Source organism: Monodon monoceros, unplaced genomic scaffold, assembly GCF_005190385.1.
Source record: "Monodon monoceros isolate NGI ecotype Baffin Bay Population unplaced genomic scaffold, NGI_Narwhal_1 Super_Scaffold_1, whole genome shotgun sequence".
Lineage (NCBI taxonomy): Eukaryota > Metazoa > Chordata > Mammalia > Artiodactyla > Monodontidae > Monodon > Monodon monoceros.
In genome coordinates, this window is record NW_021703765.1 from 55,680,675 (window position 1) to 55,699,758 (window position 19,084).

The window sequence follows — 19,084 nt, forward strand, 5'->3', positions numbered from 1 at the left end:
ATCCTGCAGAATCATAATTTGTTTCCTTTTCAGGCAAACCCAACTTTCCTTTTTATACTCCTGTCTATATCCTTTTAGAAGGCCCCAAGAAAGTGCAATTCAACATTCTTTCTATCCAGGACCACCGCACCCATACTAGGACAGCCACTACCATTCCCAAGGCAGGTGGTCACTCTGTCACCAAGGGGACACTTGGGTTTTATCCTGGAATTACATTTAGCTGCTACCTGCTGTTCTTCTAAACAGCTGTTGCCTTCTGAATTGGGCAATGCCTTCCTGCTGTTTTTATTTTCATTCTGGATATGTGCTTTTTCTGGATCAGCATTTACCTTCCACACATTTTTCTCTTATACCTTTTTTCAGGCCGAAGTTTTTCTCTACCCTTATCAAACCGCTCTTGCTTGCTGTTTATCTTCCAGAAGCATCCAACAATTTCTGTTCTGCTAATGGAAATGTTTAGTGGTTTCTAGATCTACTCTTTGAGAAAGGTATCTCTTTGACATTTTGAGTGATTTGCAGGGGGAGGAGAATGTGGTATGTGCATTGTGATATCTTGATCCAATTTTCCTATGTTGATTTTTCAGTAGTATTTGTTCCTTTCAAAAAATGTGTTTTTTCCCTTATTATAGAAGTAATACATCGTCTTTAATGGAAGCTTAGAAAATATGGACAAGCGAGGTAAAAAATGAGAATTTCTATGGGCCCAAATAAAATTTTACGATTTAATTAAATATCCAATGAATATAATTTTCAGTGAAATTCTAACCATAAAAGAATAGAATATTTAACCCTTGTTTTGGTAGAGCTCTTATACACTAAATCACAGATATTAAATCACCCTTTGGATACATAATGCAAGGTCTACAATCCATTTCATCATGAGCAGAAGTTCAGTGCTCAAACAGATTTTTTTCTAATATTCAGAAGATGTGAATCAGTTATTACCTTCAGTAACACATTTAATTGAGCAAAATAGTCAATCTAATATATTTCCAATTTCATAATTGATAAACAGTTAAAGGTGGGACTAACTCATAATTAACTGTATAAATATAGGCATACAGTCCTTAAAAAAATGTTATATCACACATATATATTTGACTTCATGGCCTAGAAAACCCAAGAAATCATGAGTTTATACAAATATGAATTTGTTTTTTCTCTCTTTCAGCGGAAACTGATCTTTGCTTTAGCGTAGATCCAGCTTCCTTCCATCTTTCTATTTTATCTTTCACATGTGGCCTTCATTCTTTTGCTTGCCAAGGGGGCTGGGCCACTCCTGCCACCATGCCCATGTTCCTGGTGGTTCCTGGAGCTTGTACCAACTGACTCTATCTCTCTGACTTCAGTTTCCCAGAAATCTTACTTGGTAGAATTCCAGTTACCTCTCATTGCCTAGAAATGTTATACAATCATACTTAGCTGCAAGAGAGCCTGGGAAATTGATATTTTTTCATTGTACACAAAAGTTCCTGAAAAAAAAAATCAGGATCCTATTAAGGAAGACAGGTGACTGGGTTTGGGGCAGGTGGTTGACAGGATCTTCCACACGTACCAGTGTCTGTCACCGGGCCTGGTGTGTGGTGAGCTCCCAGGACTGGCTGCTAAGTGGCCAAATGCAGTGATCAGTGCCTAGGCAGTCATGTCTGTGGGTGTCTCAACATGTCTGTATGAATGTGCACATCGTATGCGTAACACGTGATTAAATGCAGTTACCCTTGGGAGAACATGCCTGAATAAAAATGCACTTTCATTTTTCTCAATAGCCAGATGATTTTTGTTGTATCCCAGCTCCTCTTTTGGATGTGAACCCAGATGAAGAAGGGATGCCAGCAGTTCCCTGCAGAAATGGTCAACTGGTAAGACAGAGCAAGGGGATCAGGAGAAGTGGTTAATTCAAGGCAGCCTGGAAAGTTTAAAAAAAAAAAAAAGCCTACTTACCTTGTAACAATGAAGAAAAAAGGGGACTCAGACTCAGGAATGAATGATTAAATAGTTAAATCCGCAAATTCTATGGGGCCTGCTTGTACCTACAATAACAAAAACAATCACAGCTGCAGCTGCAGCCACAGCCAGAAGTCAGTACATGTGGGAGGTCATCAGCTAAACTATTGTTCTCTTTGCTGAGTGCATAGTGGAAAATTTTATGCTACCTTCTGTAAATCTTTCAAAATTAATTTAATTGTCACTGTAAGAAATATTTTGACATTTAAGTTACTTTCTAAATGTAAATATATTGTGGGATGCAGCACTATAGCATCTTGAACGTGTAACAATAAGTGGGAAAAGTGCACAATCTTGCACAGGAGGTAAACACGTTTTATCTAGAGCCCACCTCACCCAGTTTAGTGCAAACTTCAAAGAGTGATGATCTGAGTTCCAAACTGTCAGTGAAGCTATTTCAGTGAAAGAGATGAATCTCATGCTGTGATCTGTACCTCCTGGCATGAGGCCTGAGTCCTCTTACTGAAGTGGTGACCCTTCACCCTGAGAAGGACATGGGTTCCTGACATCTTCCTCCACCTGGACTCATGGCAGCAGAAAATTTACAGTAAGAGACCTTCCTCTATCATGCTTCTGTGTGTTTCCTTCTCTTTAGCTCTTTATTTTCTTTCCTGGCAGAGGAAGAGGGATTCTTTGTTGTTCTAAGAGTAACCCCTGTACCATTCTTGATCTGATTGATGATGAGATGATGATGTTTAGATTCTCTACAGTCTACTTTCATCTTGCATATATTTTATGTGGGGCACTCTGTCCACATCTTGCAATTGTCTCGATACAGGCTAGCCCCTGGTCCCTTCCAAAATTCTGCTCAAGGGTTTGGATGTGGCCAGTTTGTGTTCTGGCTGCTCTTCTGTTGCCTGAGGGTAGGTCAAGGCCTGGAGGTGGAGGGTGGTCAGCTGGGGCTGTGAGCAATCCTGTTTTCAGATTTTTGTCTCTAATTTTTTTCTAATTTCACTGCATTTCTCATAACAGTGTGAACTCTGTCTAGTCAGAGGTCTTTACATTTTCTGTTGAGTTGGAAGATTTTTCCCTCGGTTCAGGGAGTCTTCTATACCATCCTTCCGGCCAGGACACTTGATCCAGGCATTTGTTCCTCTCTGCCCGCCCTCTCCCCTTCACAGCAGCCACTACCTCTTCTCTCAGCTAGAGGAGGGGCAAGTCAGAGTAGACACGGGGTGTTTTCAAAGAACGATTTCTATGAGCTTTTCACCTCACCTGCCTCTACCTACTGTTTTGATTGCCTCCTCTTCACCCTGGGGTTATAGGGATGGCTCAGCACATGACCCCTGACACTGGAAAAATGAGACAACAGCAATTTATTACATGTTCTCACAGCCCAGGGAGGGAGGACACCACACACCATACAGAGCCACATGTGGGGTGCACTTGGGAACAGAGTGAACAACCAGGCTTTGTAGTATCAAGGGGGGAGTGCCCCCTTGGTTCTCACAGAGGATGGATTGGCTTGTTTGAATAATTCCATGGGTGGACAGGAAACTGAAACCCACTACTCAGGGATAAGCAAGAACTGTGTCTGGCCCCCTGAGTAAGGAGTGTTGTCTTACTAGGGGACCTTATCTGAGGGAGCAAAGTGGGAGGGGAACTTGGGCTTAGACCACTTACGGCCCTCCCGCTTTTACCGGATGTCAAGGCAACGTGTAAGAGTGAGTCTTATTTTAGATCTTGTTGCCTCATTGACACTCCACGTCCAGCCATGGACTCTCATGATGAGTCTATGCTTATTTTGTTTCTTTTCTCTTTTATCACTATCCCTTTTATTTCAATTCTTTGATGGTCTTGTCATCTTTTAAAGGTTAAAGGCAAGTGTGGTGACGAAACACATGAAGAAATCTCCCACTGAGGTGAACGAGAACGATTAAGTTGTATTCCAGCCACACCCCTGAACTACTCACCAGTCTATAGAATGAGAAAGCAGTACTGCTTTTATCCCTGGAGGAGGATGAGGGCTAGCCCGCCAGAATGACCACAGAGAAGAGTAGAAATACTAATTTCCATAATCACATATATTACAAACTGTTACATCTTCTTAGCAGATTGCATCTCTTATCCTTTGAGCAAATCTGGCAAGAAATATCTCTGGATACTAAATTTTAATAACTAAAAAGCTTAAATCCTAAACTGGTTAGTATCAGTGTGCTAGGCTGTTGATCATTTTCTTTCAGAAATTTGTAAATATTAATCCATTTGCTTTTCATATAGTGTTAATGTTGAGAAGCCTGATGCCTCTCTAAATCATTCCTTTATTTGCATCCTGCTCTCATTTTTATATTTCTGGAAGCTTTTAGGTTTATCTTTGTTGTTAGAGACCTGAACTGCCATCAGGATATGAAATCTTTTTTTTTTTTTTTTATCATGATCCAGCACTCAGCTTTTTGTTTCTGAAACATGTTTCCTTTCAGTTCTGAACATTCTTTTCCCATTATTTCTTTTACTTCATTATCTCCATTTTCTCTCTTCTTCTTTTCATTTCTTACATTAAACTCACACAACTCTTAAGTTGTCTCTTATATTTCCCATGTCTTTGTTTTCCGTTTGTTCTGTATGCTAGCAGATTTTGTCTACATCATTTTGTGGAAACCTAATTCTCATTTTTGTCATGAGTGGTTATAATTGGGTCCCTGTTGATTTTTAAATTCAGCGATCATACTGTTAATTCATAAGAACTCCTCCTTTTTTCACTGATTTACCCTTTATTGTTATAGTTAGTCCTGATTTATGATTGCAATAGTCTCTCAGATCTCTCTGAAATTATTAAATCATTATAAGCCTTTTTCTCTTCCCTCAATTATCTTTCTCCCAGAATGTATATCACTATACTTATTTTTCAAAATGTTGATTTTCTCCACAGCTGACTTTTTTATAGTGTTGATTTTTCTCCAGTGGCTGATGATCCTTAGTGATGGTCTGGATTGACTAGTTAACGACTTTTAGGATATGTCATTGCTGTATGATTTCTCTGCCATTATATAGATGTTTTCCCAAAGGGCTCTTTATTGAATAAGAGGGCTGACTTTGGGTCCTGTGTAAGCAGTAAGGTATGTGAGCAGTCTGTGAATGGACGTTATTTTAACGGCACACATGGGTGAGTCCGTGCATGTGTGCATGCGTAGACACATGTACATACACACGTACACACACAAATACACGCATGCATGTACCTTCAATGCCAAAGGGAGAGTGGCAAATGACATCATTCCCAGACAAAACTCATGTTCTCCTTTTATTCTCCCATCCATGTCTTTCATGAAGGTCCAGAGTGACCTGATATTGAGGTCTGTTTTGGTCCCAACCCTGGGCATCTTCCCAAGGCAGGTAGTTCACTTCATTCAGAGTGCTTTCCTTGGGTCCATACGTGGCTGCTGTCTGCTGTTCAGTGTAAAGGGAACTGTTGGGAGTTCGGTCGGGCCCTTCCATTAAGGAAACACTTTACAATAAATTATCCTAGCCATTGCCCTGGGGCCCCTTCTTGTCCTGTGTGGTTGTCACTCTAAGATTGGTTGTTTGTTTGCTTTTTTGTGGATTTGCCCTTTCTTTGTCTTATGCTATCCTTAGGCTGAGAATTTCTTTACAATTATGAAATAAATTACTTACTTTTTATTTTCCAGGAATTTCTGACAATTTTTAATGTGTTATTAGAACACTTTGCTGGTTTTCAGTGCTCTTGGAGCTATACTTAAAAAATACGCCCTTTCTCTAATTCTGAGTGATTGAGAGTGGTACACTCTCTGACCTCCATCCTGACCTAAGTTTTCTTGTACTGCCTTTTCAGCATTGTTTCCCCTTCCAAAGAGATGTGTGTTCTTCATAGCAATATAATACATACACATTGGGGGAAAGTTAGAAAATATGGAAAAGCCGGATGAAAAATGTTTCTAAGGTCTCATGTAAAAGTTTCTTTCATTAATATCCAGTATGCTGAATTTTGCAAAAAGTTGCGTTAATCATGGAGTAGAATATTTGCATCTTATTCTGGGAAATGCCATTATATCACAAATGCTGCTAAAAATCTTAGAGCATATGCACAAGGCCTATAGTGCAGCACATCACAATTAGAATAGTCTCAAATCCATTTGCTGCGTAGTGAAAATCAGAGCTTTTCCAATACTCAGTGATGGGAATGAAATATTTGGTTCAGTCATATGTGTTTGTGAGATAATCAGTCTAATGTTTTTCCAGTTTCATAATGAAAAAAACCCTGAATACTCTTGCTTTTGATTTTTAAATCACTCCAAAATACAGTCATAAAGTCTGATTTTGAAGTAGCATAGTTTAATCAGTAAGCTTCCTGACTTAGACAATTAGAGGTTTATTTTCCTTACAAAATAAGACGTCTGTGGCTGGCTTGACTAATATCCCTCTTTCCATTCTGTTTTTTATCTTTCCATTCTGTTCCACTCAGCATACAGGCTAGTATTTAATGCTTACAGGACGTCTGGGCATCACAGGTACCATGCCCATGTTCTGGGAGAAGCATCAGCTAGCTGATTCCATGCACTTCAACAAGAAAACATTAGCCTTCCTGGGTACTCTACCAAGTAGGGTTTTACTCGAATCTCTTTGGACGGAACCATCACATGATCACACTTAGTCCTTTTAGATAGACACGCAGCATCTTGGAGCAAGATCATGATATTCATATGTTAAAGAAGAAAAGAAAAGTGGGTTTTGGCAGGCAGGTAGCAGTGTTTGCTCTCGAGACTCATTTCTATTGCAGTGCATGATATTTATGAGGCTCAATATCCTTTTGGAGGAATTGGTGAATGCTACCAATTGCACTGTAGTCATTAACTCTGTGTATGTCCACATGGCTGTGCATTTATACAGATTCTAGCGTAATGTATAATTGAATAAACAATCACATAGTGAAAGATATGCCTGGATAAAAATGACTTTCATTTCTTTCATTAGCCAGGCGATACCTGTGACAACCATCCTAGTCAGTTGGACGACACCCAGGAGGAAAAAGAGCTGCCAGGAGTTATCAAAACAAGTGGTTCCTTGGTAAGTGATAGCAGGAGAACTGGGGTTAGGGATGAAAAAAGAAGCCGTTCCTTCAAGACAATCATGCAAAACTTCAAAACAACGCAACATAATTCAGGTGGCTGGACAACTACAGCTGTCAACATGCCTATCTACTTTTATTTGATTTGTAGGAAGCCGTTCAGCAGTAAATGGACCCGAGTTTAATAGTTAAAGCCACAAACAACTACATGCTCTATTAAAACAGATACAAACCCAGAAAACCAACGATGGTAGGCATTTCTTTATGACAGATTTAGTTCCTTTCCATTTTTCGTTTATTTTGAAAAATTCTCATAAGAGTGTTGGTTCCATTGAGTCACAGCTCCACCAGCTATGGACATCAGGTCACAGGACAGCAGTAGGTGCCCTCAGGTTGTCCACTGCTTCCCTGGTGCAGGGCGAACACCAGGCATCTTAGTTCTGACCACACTCTTCACCCTAGGTGTCTAGCGCCCTCCCCTTCCCCATCCCCCTGCTTTTCCCCAGAGCCACTTCCACTCCCCACTTAACCCAGAGGAGGGCAAAGTCAGGCAAACGTTGGGAGAAAGATCCAGCTTCTGTCAGTTTACAAACGGGAAAGATTGCTTTATTTATGGTTTAGCCAGAGCCTGTTCTCACGTCTGTTTTTACTTGCACTTCTATCCTAAGCTATCTTTTCTCTCCCTTGGTGGAGCTTATGTACTCTACCTTTCCTTTAATTTTTCCATCCTCATATTCCCTCCCCTAACTTCCTCCCAGGTAGAAAAAAGCAAAATGGTGAATCCAATAGGTTCCCTCCTCCCTACTGAGATGGTGTTGGGGAGAGACTGAGTTTCAAGGGCTCTGCTCATATTGACCCCAGATGTGGTTTCTCACACCTTCAGTTGTTTTCCCTCATGATTTGGAGGAGATAGTAGTTGTCTATTTCAAAAGTGTCTCCATTTGATTAGGAGGGAGGCGGATTTTGGAAAAGAATTTACATTATTCCTGGAATATTTCTCTCTGACCACCACTCGTGTGAATGTTGCTGGGATTCTTTTTTCTTTTTTTCATTATGTTTTGTTGACTCTACTAGGTTTTAGGAGAGAAAGGCTTGGTCATTGACTTAACTCTCCCATTTTATTCCAGAATATAATCCCTATTGTTTACAGAAATAATACATAACTCTTTTTTTTTTAATTAGTTTATTTTATTTATTTTTGTCTGTGTTGGGTCTTTGTTACTGCGCGCAGGCTTTCTCTAGTTGTGGCGAGCGGGGGCTACTCTTCATTGCGTTGCATGGGTTTCTCATTGCAGTGGCTCCTCTTGTTGCGGAGCACAGGCTCTAGGCACGCAGGCTTCAGTAGTTGTGGCTCATGGGCTCAGTAGTTGTGGCTCGCAGGCTCAGTAGTTGTGGCTCGTGGGCTCTAGAGCGCAGGCTTAGTAGTTGTGGTGCACAGGCTTAGTTGCTCCCTGGCATGTGGGATCTTCCCAGACCATGGCTCGAACCCATGTCCCCTGCATTGGCAGGTGGATTCCTAACCACTACGCCACCAGGGAAGCCCCAACTCTTTCTTTTTATATTAAAATTATCCACAGTTTTTTCTCTGCTGGTATTTCCAAGCTTTAGTTCCCTCGCCTTTTTTTTTTAATAACATTTATTTATTTGTTTGTATGTTTATTTACTTATTTGGCTGTGCCGGGTCTTACTTGTGGCACGTGGGATCTTCTTTGCGGCACGCAGGATCTTTTAGTTGCAGCATGCGAACTCTTAGTTGCGGCATGCATGTGGGATCTAGTTCCCTGAACAGGGATTGAACCCGGGCCCCCTGCATTGGGAGTGCAGAGTCTTAGCCACTGGGCCACCAGGGAAGTCCTAGTTCCTTCGACTTTATCACACAAATCCTCTACTTTTGAAAACAAATCAACTTTCTGTTTCAAGAACATAGTTGGAGCTTTCCAGTGATAAAATTTTGTTTGGTCTTTCCTCATCTTTTAAAATGGGCAAAAGATTTGAATAGACACCTCTCCAAGAAAGAGATTTGGCTGGTGAATCATCTTATGAAAAGTGCTCAGTATCATTAGTGATTATGGAAATGCACATAAAGCCACGATGAGATAGCTCTACATACCCTGTAGAATGGCTGAAATTTAAAAAGCTGACCATATCGACTGGTGCTAAGGATGCAGAGCAACTGGAACTCTCATACATTGCTGGTAGGAATGTAAAATGGTCCATCCGCTTTGGAAAATAATTTGGTGGTTTCTTAAAATATTAAGCACATGCCTTCCATATAGACCCAGCCATTCTACTCATAGATAATATATATTCATACGAAGACTTATCCACAAAAGTTTATCGCTTAATAGCCCCAAACTGGAAAGAACCCAGTTTTACCTGCAGCTAAATATATGAACAAATTGTGATATATCCATACAATAGAATATTTCTCAGCAATAAAAAGCAATGAACATTTGATATACAAAGCATGGATGGATCTTAAAGTAATTATGCCATGTGAAAGAAGCCAGACAAAAAAGATTCAATTTATATGAAATTACAGAAAATGTAAATAACCTATAGTGAGGGAAAGAAGATCAGTGATTGCCTAGGGGTTGGTGAGGAGGAGAGGGAAGGAGGGATGACAAAGGGGCGTGAGGACATTTGGGGAGTGCTGGTTTTGTTCATTGTCTTGACTGTGGTGATGGTTTCATAGGTCTATGTATTTGTCAGAACTCATCAAATTGTATACTTTATAATCTATCTCAAGAAACCTTTACAAAAGATTCCATATAATATTTTATGATTTCTTTAATATCCAACACATTTATTTTGCAATAAGCTACTTACAATAAAGGAATTGTCTATTATAATATAGATGATCGTCCATTGTCTATATATTATACATGGTTGAATCTTGACTCTAGATCACAAATGCGACTAAATCTGGGCGTTTACAAAAGATTACAGAAAATTTACAACCTGTACAGAAGGCTTACAACCCAGTCTACAGTCCTTACAAACTACTCTACAAATCACTTGTATAGATAAAAGAAACATTTTCCTTATGTGTAGTCAACATAAATGAATTAGTCATTAGAGGTGTTAGTTAACTCAAGGGCAAAGTAGTCGATCTAGTTTATTTCCATCTAGTTTATTTCCAATGTCTTAAGTCAAACTCAAATAGCTACATTTGCTATTGATTTATAATTCACTGCAAAATACAATCATACCTTCTGTTAAAAATGATCAATTGCATCTGTGTTTGCTCTGTAGTAAAGAAAATCTAAGGAACCTTGGTTTAAACAAGTAGGAGTTTGTTTTAATCACAAAGTGAGCAACTAATGGTGGATAAACCAAGGCTAGTACAACTGCAGTGCAATGCACTGCCAACCTTAGCACGAAACTTCTAACTTTTTCCTTTCACGCTGCCACCATAACATGTGGATTTAATCCTTAAACTTAAAAGATGGTTAGCAAACTCTGGATCCCATTAGGAACATGTGCCAAGTGACTGTTCGTTGTTAACAGAAAACCTTAGCTCTCCTGGAGAACCTGCACAGTGGCATTTCTCATATTGCTCATTGACCTACTCTTGCACTCTTACATGACAATCTGGGTTTCTTTTCTCTTCTTTGGTTGCCTGAACCTTATTCCTTTATAAATAAGCTTTTTGTGTTTGCCCTCTCTACAACTTTTTTGAATTTATTGCTGGAATTCTGAACTTTCACAAGAATCAGCCCCTTATTTCATTCATCTTGGTGACTGCTCAGTGAATTCTTTCTGAGAACTGATTTCTTTCTTCAGTTTCTGGACATTGTCTTCTATTATGTCTTAAGTTATTTTTTTCTCTGCATTTTCTATGTTCCCCCCTTCTAGAACACATATTAGATGGTTCCTGCTTTGCTTGAATTGAATTTCAGTATCTCCTAAATTTTCTCTCCTGTTAATCTGTTTGCTCTGATTTCTTCATCTTTATCTTCCAGATTAGTAATTTTTTTCTTGGTCATGATTCTGTTTTTTTTTTTAAGCTTGTCTTACTCCTTGTACATTTCAGCAAACATATTCTTATTTCCCAAGAACAACTTTTTTCTCTCTGATTTACCCATTATGGTAGCTGTAGGTTCTTGATTCATAGCAGCAATAGCCCCTTGAAGATAAGAATTATATAATTTGTAAGGAATGAGATTATTTCTGTGTCTTTTTCATTGATATATATATATATTTTAAAGTGCATGCATTTTAGGTATATAATTCAGTTTGAAGAAGTGTTTTCACTCATATAACTACAGTCAGTCAAAATAGAAAACATTTCCATCACCAAAGAAATTTCTCTCAGGCCTTTTCCAGTCAGTCCTCCTTCTCCTGCAGAGGCAAACCCTATTGAGATTAATATGCACTCTTGTGTCTGGCTCCTTTCACTCAGAATAATTTTTAGATTTATCCATTTGTTGCGTGTATTAGAAATGTAGTCCTTTTATTACTAACAATAATCCATTGTGTAAATATACTATTATTGGTGTATCTATTCACCTGATGATGGTCATGTGGACCGTTTCCAGTTTTGCGCTATTACGAATAACGCCGCCAATACATTCATTTAGTATAAAGGATGTATATTCTCATTTCTCTTTGGTAAAGATGCAACATAATTCAGATTGTTGGCAAACAAGCCACCCTCAGCCCCATCACCCATAACCCTTAAACTCAGCTAGGAATAATTCAGTAAATCAAAAATAACTAAATTCTATCTTTTAAAGAAAGCATCTACAGGCAGAAACAACAACAACAGAAACTAATTTTTTGAACATGTATCCTAAGTGGAGGATGTTGTCAACTAAAGCTTGGTCCTTGTGGGTGAGCACATATGGAAAAATAACAGATTACCATGTAAATTGTTTTTCATTATTTTCAGTATCAACTAAGAAACAAAAATTTAGCTTTTCCCAGTTATTTTCCAAATGTGAACATCTTGTGTGGAGAACATGCTAGCTTTTGGAATGCATAGCAGTAAGTGATACAAGCCGTGGAGTCCTGCCCATGTGCAAGCACCATCTGATTAGGGAAGCGCACATCTCCTGTCGGGTGACAGCAAGTGTCCCCAAGCTTACAGTGCAGGGAGAGCTTCTCACCAAGACTATGGATCCTGGATGTTTTTTCAAGTCCAGCTCCGCAGTCCCTCCACCGTACCCCTGTCTATCAGGATCCTGTCACAGCAAGAGGGTGGGATGACCCACCAAAGCCTCCATCAGGGCTGAAAGTGTTCAACAAGGCAGAAGACACCAGCACATTTTCAGGTGGAACTACCATCCCTGGGCCCCTAAAGTTGTCTGCAATCATAATGCAAGTCTTTATTAATTTTGATTGATTACTGGAGGGAATTGCTGTATGTTTCCTCTGCAATTGAGTAGGTTGATTTTACTAAAAGGCCAAAATTGTTGATGGTTTGTTTTTTGCGAGTGACTGGGGTGTACTTAACTTTAAGATGCGTAGAGGGGGCAGGTGGGTTAGTGCAGTAAACACTCCCCAAATGCAAAACTGATGAAGGGAATGAAGAATTCTTCATCCAGGCAAAGCCGATTTCATTTTCAGTCACCCCTCCATTTCTTTTGTTGTGGTCTCCCAAGTGCCTTCTCTTTTAGACCCTTCCTCCTTCAGTAACCATGGGGGATTGGTTCTAGGACACCTCAGGATACCAAAATCCATGTGTGCTCAAGTCCCTTATATAAAATGGTGTGGTATGTGCATATAACCTACACACACCCTCCTGAATACTTTAAATCACCTCTAGATTACTTATAATACCTAACACAATGTAAATGCTATATAAATAGTTACTGGCATATGCAAAATTCAAGTTTTGTTTTTTTTGAAATTTCTTGGAATTTTTTTTCAAATATTATCCATCCGGGTTGGATGAATCTGCAAATGTAGAACCCGTGGAGACAGAGGGTCAACTGTACTCAAACTAGGAGCCCACCCACCTCAAGGCAGTTAGTTCATTTTATTTAGGCAGAATTGGGGGGGGCGGTTCTAGGGTTATATTTAGGGGCTGTCTGCATATTTAAAGAGGGATGGTCTACTTGACCTCTATCGATATTTTGTAAACAGCTCTTAACTATTTGCCTGTGGCCCTTTCCTACTCTTTGTACATTCTGTTATTTTTCTCTTCCCTCTCTAAAAAATTTTCTTTTATGCTATTTTCAAGTAGAGGTTTTTATTTTACCAAATCAATTCTATTAGCTTTTCTTCTAGAAATTTCTATCAGCTGTGGAATTCTTTGCTGGTTTCCATTGCTGTTAACAATCTGTTTCTTTAAAAAAAAAAATATATATATATATATGTTTTCTGCCATTTTTAGTGATTTGGGGTGAGGGGAGTTAGGTGATTGTCAGCTTGCCATCTTGACTTAAATTTCTTGTGCTAGATATTTTGTTCTATTTGTTCCTTTAAAGAAAAAAGAGTCCTATGGGTTTTTTTGGGTTTTTTTTGCGGTACGCTGGCCTCTCACTGTTGTGGCCTCTCCCGTTGCGGAGCACAGGCTCCAGACGCGCAGGCTCAGCGGCCATGGTTCATGGGCCCAGCCGCTCCGCGGCATGTGGGATCTTCCTGGACTGGGGCATGAACCCGTGTCCCCTGCATCAGCAGGCAGACTCTCAACCACTGCGCCACCAGGGAAGCCCAAGCGTCCTATGTTTATTTTATAAAGTAACACATACCATCTATAGAAAATTTAGAAAATATGGTCAAGAAAGATGAGTGACAGTTTTTTAAAAAACAAAATATCGTATGTTTTTATAAGTATCGAATATATTCGATTTTGCCATAAGGTTCCTTCAGTAAAGAAAAGAATATTCATTTCTTAAATTTCAGTAATGCCCTTGTACACTAAAGCAAAAATCTACTTCAAGCTTTATAAATGAAAAAACAATTTGGTACTATTGCTATTGAATTCTAATCACTGTGAAAGATAGTCCTAGGGTCTGTTTAAAAAAAATAAGATTAGACAAGTTTGTGTTTGGCTGCATGTAATAGAAAAGTCGGAGTTGCTTTGCTTCACGTGGAGATGCTTAAGAGGGGGTGGTCCAAGTGTGACAGGGCAGCCATGTAATGCCCCTTAGCACAGACCCAGCCATCTCTGCCATCCATCATCCTCATTGGAGCAAGATCCCTGGCAACTCCAGGCTGTCACCTAGAGTGCTGTCATGAGCATGTAGCAGCTGACCCTACTCTTTTTGGTCAGGAAAGCCTTAACTTTTCTGGAAGCACTCTTCTTAATATTACACTTACACCTCATTGACCACACTTGTCACATGATCACTTTTAGCTGCAAAGAAGCCTGGAAATCAAGTTCTCTGGTTTAACACCTCACTCCCTGGAACAAAACCAAGATATTGTTAAGGAAAATGGAATTTGTGGCAGACAAGAGCAGTGTCTGCCACAGGGCCAGGGTCTGTCAGAGGGCCAGGCATTTAGGTGGTTTGCAGTGATGAGCCCTGAAGGGCTGGTGCAATTGCTCATGCCCTGGCAGTCATAACTCTGTGTATTGCCACACATATCTAAATACGTACGCATAGTGGAATACACAAACATGTTAGAAAGTATTTGCCTGAATAAGAATGGTGCTTTCATTTCTCCATTTAGCCAGATGATGCGTCTTTCAACATTACTACCCTGTCAGATGGGTCCCAAGATGAAGAAGGGAGTTTTGCAGTTCCCAGGAGTGGCCCCATGGTAAGTCATCGCATGCCCAGCTGATTGCATGTCAGGGCAAAATTGCAAATTCAAGGCAAGAAGAAGCAATTTTTTTCAAACAGATGAGAAAAACTTGAACTAACACTGTGAGGAAACCACAGCTGCCAATAGACCCATCAACCTTATAACAATTAGGAAGAAAGAGACTCAAAACTGAGGAATGAATAGATCAGTTTGAAAGAGGACTCCATAAATTAATACTGATGCAGTGTTCTTTAGGAGCATCAAGTATGGATCGATTTGTTAACTTTTGTCCCCTTGTCTGAGTTCATACAGATGATCTGTCCTAACTCTGCCATCTTAACTCAGAAGTCCTTTTACCTGCAGGATAAATTAAAATTTCCTCTTCCTGATATTGAAGGCTCCCCACTGTTACCTGTGTATCCAGCGTTGGATCTCAGGACTCATCCAGACAAACCCTCCACTTACGACAGATTCACTCACGTGGCCTTGAGTAGTAGAACTTCTACTTTTCTTTGTCTCAAACTCTCGTCATTCCTCCCCCCGCCCCACCTCCACTGGGAACCCCCAATTGGTGTTTCTGTGCAGGAGCCCTGGCAGGGTGTGGCATAATGGACCAGAAGTGAGAGACCCTGTTAGATAAAGTAGTGGTTCTCCACTGGCAAGTTGATGGAAGGCAAAAGAGCATGACAAGACGGGCAGATGGAGAGGGCACATTCAGCGTCCTCCTGGGCAGTAGTTTCTCGTCTGTTGTCCAGTTTGATATACCGGGTAGTTGATATGCACAACGCACTCCCAGGGCACCCCCATTGTTCAGGGAGATAATGCTGTTAGCCCCATGTGAATGAGTTTTTCTGTTGTGTTTTTAGATTTTTGGTTATGAGGTGGTTTTGTTTTGTTTCACAGTGATCATTTAAGAAGCATAAAATAATGTGAGTGATTTTTGTCAGTAGCACTCACTACAGGTTATAGCACCGATAGGCTAAGGGTTACCCACAGTTTCTGACCTACTGGCTTTAAATTCAGCTGTTACTTTCCCATTTAAGACCACGCATTGGAATGCAAATAAGTGAGAATATCTCTATTTCAGAGATAATCTCCAGTTCACCTCAGTTAGTGATGAAAACAAAGTAAGTCATTTGCAAACTGGTAACTCCTAGAAATGGGGAGTTTCCTACAGTAGGCCTTACATGGTTGTGCTGTCCACCCACCCCCACCCCGTGACCGAGGATTCTTCTTCTAAGTAAGGCCTTGCCAGGATCCTTCATTTTCAGTCTCAGCTGGAGGTACCCATGTGCCCAAGACTCAGCCCTAAGTCTTAGCCTCACCTCTACCTGTCTTCTCTGACACCTGTTGATTTTATCTTGTACATAGTTCTAGAATACGTCTACTCCCCTCTTTTCCTACAACTACTTCCTTAGTACGGAAACTCATCATCTTTCTGTGTTACTGAAGCAGCCGCCTAAGTGATCTCCCGGACTTTAGCTTATACCCTCCATCTCATCCTCGCCGTGGCTGCAAGTCATCTCTCTAAAATGCAAGTCTTGCTCCATGCCTGCAGCAGTTCTCCCCACTTTCTAGTTAGTGTTAGTGTTAGGTAGTTAGAAAGCTCCTGTCTCTGACCTCTCTGTCCGCTAGCTGACTTCACCTGTTCTATAAGCCAGCAAGAAAGTACTGTGTGTAGTTCTGTGCACACACCAAGCAGAACTTGAAGAATGGTGTTTGCACCGTTGAGTTGTTAAGAAGAGGAGGTTGGGTAGGCCTGTTTTCTAGGCTTTTCCATGGCAGCTCTGTGACCACAATGCTTGTGACATTTTTCTGTTTCTTCACTCTGCTGATTCATTGATTTATTCATTCACCAAATCTTTATTGAACACGTGTTGTCTACATATAGGATCCTTGAAAGTTTGACAGTGTAAGAGAAAGAAAATGATCTTACATGGCAGTTATAGATAGAGCCTCCTGGGGTAAGTTAGTCTCTCAGATTTCGTTTTTGTTTTCATTTTGTTTTTCTGAAAACTGATTGAATGTCAATAATGACATAAGTAAAAGTTTCAGCAGCAATGACACTCAAAAAAATTTCATTGGAACCTGTCTCTAGTGTGACTTACTTTGGATTGTTTGTTACTCATAATATCTTTACTTTGAAATGTTAAACAAATTGGTTAGTTGCTAAAGTAGCCCACAGATGCCAACTTAACTCTTTCTGCACCTGTACTGAAAATCATTCTAGAACTTCTTACCATGATGTAAACACATTTTTGACTTCCCTGCTTCCTGATTATTAGCAGCCATGGGCACCCCGGTTTGGTTCCCCAGTTTCTTTTACATGGTGGGATTTCCAGTGATTCAGTGCAGTGGAGGCAAGGGCTTCAGGGGTCCTGGCCATGATGCCTATAAAGGTAAATCTCGCCGGCCTGTCAGGGAAAATCTCACTGACTATTTACTGTTATCTCCAAGACTCCAGAGGCTCTTGACAACTTTCACTATTGGCATTTATGTTGTGGAATGGGATAAAGTAGGTAACCTAACTTTATCTTTTCCAAGGGGATAACCTTGGTTTGACCAACATCTTGTTTTTTCATTCTTTCATCTTTTTTACTTGTTTGATTTGCACCTTTATGATAAGTGAATTCTCTACGTATACAGGGTCTATCCTAATTACTATGACTCTATGTTTTGTTTATTTAAATTTGTTACAAGTTTGCCATCATTGTTTAGAATCAAAGTTTTCTTTCCTCTTCTCAGAAATTTTTTTCTTTCAGATGAACTTACATTGAGGCTATCACTACCCATTAAATAAAAATCTTGTTAATACTCCACTAAGAATTTCATTGAATTTAAAGATTGTTGGAGAGAATTCACATCTTAAAATATTGAATCTTCCCACTGAGAAAAAATTGTGTCTTTCCATTCATTTGTATCTTCTATCCTTCAATAAAATTTCATAATTTCCTCTCATATTTTTTCCTACACATTTTTTCATTTGTTAGTTACTAGGAACTTAATAGCTTTCATTGGTATTTTAAATGGTAGGGGTTTTTCATGGTATCTTCTTGTCTGTTTTTGTGGATATACAAGGAAAGTATTTTTGTTACTCACAAAAGTCTCTCTTATAGTTTCCTTTCTGAAAATTCTTTTTTTATTTCTTAGAATTTTTCATTTGATTTTATAATTTGTGCAGACATCGTCTGAAATACTGAAAGTTTTATTTGCCCAATCTTTAAAATACACTTAGCCCTCTTTATTTTTAGGTTCTGCATTCTAGGATTCAACCAACTGCAGGTTGAAAATATTCAGAAAAAAAAAAATCCCAGGAAGTTCCAAAAAGCAAAACTTGAATTTGCTGTGCACCAGCAACTATTTACATAGCATTTACATTGTATTAGGTGTTATAAGTAATCTAGAAATGATTTAAAGTATACGGAAGGATATGCATAGGTTATATGCAAACGTCACAACGTTTTGTATAAGGGACTTGAGCATTTGAGGATTTTGGTGTCCTTGGGGGTCCTGGAACCAATCCCCCATAAATAGCAAGGGACGATTGTAGTTATTCATCTTATTTACTTTTCTTATCTTATTCAACCAACCTCAAGCACTTATAACATTGAATAATAATTATGGAGATCTTTTGATACATTTTTGATTTTCTCATGAATTCTTCTAAGTTTCACTATTAAGAAGAATATTTGTTCTGGGTTTCTGAGCCTTGTAGTTACTTTCATCAGGAGTAGAGATTGAGTTATATCAAATGATTGTATCATCTATTAAAATGAATGTATTGTTTTTCTTCTTTAAAAGGCAATTACTTTAGGAAATTACATTGATAGGTTTTTCTAATGTTGAACTATAATTTCATTGCTTAGTTAAACCCTACTTGTGTTATATTATTCTTTTCTTATGCTACTGAATATGATTTGCTACCATTTTAGCATTTTTAACCACTATTCTACTAAGTGGGGTTAGCCTATAATATATCATTTCTTTTTGTTATTACCAGAGTTATGCTAATCTTGGTACAAACATGTTGAGAACTTTGAATCTTTTTCAGTATTTTGGAGCTATTTATTAAACTTTGGTGTAAACACATATAATCTGTAAAAACTATTATATACAGTTTTATGCCAAGGTCTGGCATCACTGTAGACCTAATGCTTTGATTAATTTTTCAATAGATATGGTTTAGGGATTATATTCCTTTCAATCCCAACTTGTATGAATTTGGTAATGTGTATTTGTTCTAGCAAAACATCCAGTTCATTTAAAATTTCAATATATGTTGGCGTGTGTGTGTGTAAACACATATGTACACAAATATATATATGTACATACACACATTTGTTTAGGTGCATAATTTTA

General features: G+C 39.1%; 1 protein-coding gene across 4 annotated transcripts in view; it reads left to right on the forward strand.

The window, feature by feature from the left end:
• Positions 1 to 19,084, forward strand: part of ARHGAP28 (Rho GTPase activating protein 28) — a 147,893-nt gene that overhangs the window by 88,549 nt on the left and 40,260 nt on the right. For 3 of the 4 annotated variants that reach the window (XR_003794926.1, XM_029232071.1, XM_029232095.1), the window contains exons 4-6: positions 1,767 to 1,859; positions 6,934 to 7,026; positions 14,651 to 14,740. Coding sequence is in view for 3 of the 4 variants with exons in the window: in XM_029232071.1 (XP_029087904.1) it covers positions 1,767 to 1,859; positions 6,934 to 7,026; positions 14,651 to 14,740 (276 nt within the window). In the remaining variant the exon portion in view is untranslated. The remainder of the gene's footprint in view (positions 1 to 1,766; positions 1,860 to 6,933; positions 7,027 to 14,650; positions 14,741 to 19,084) is intronic. The other variant, XM_029232085.1, reaches the window with a different exon arrangement.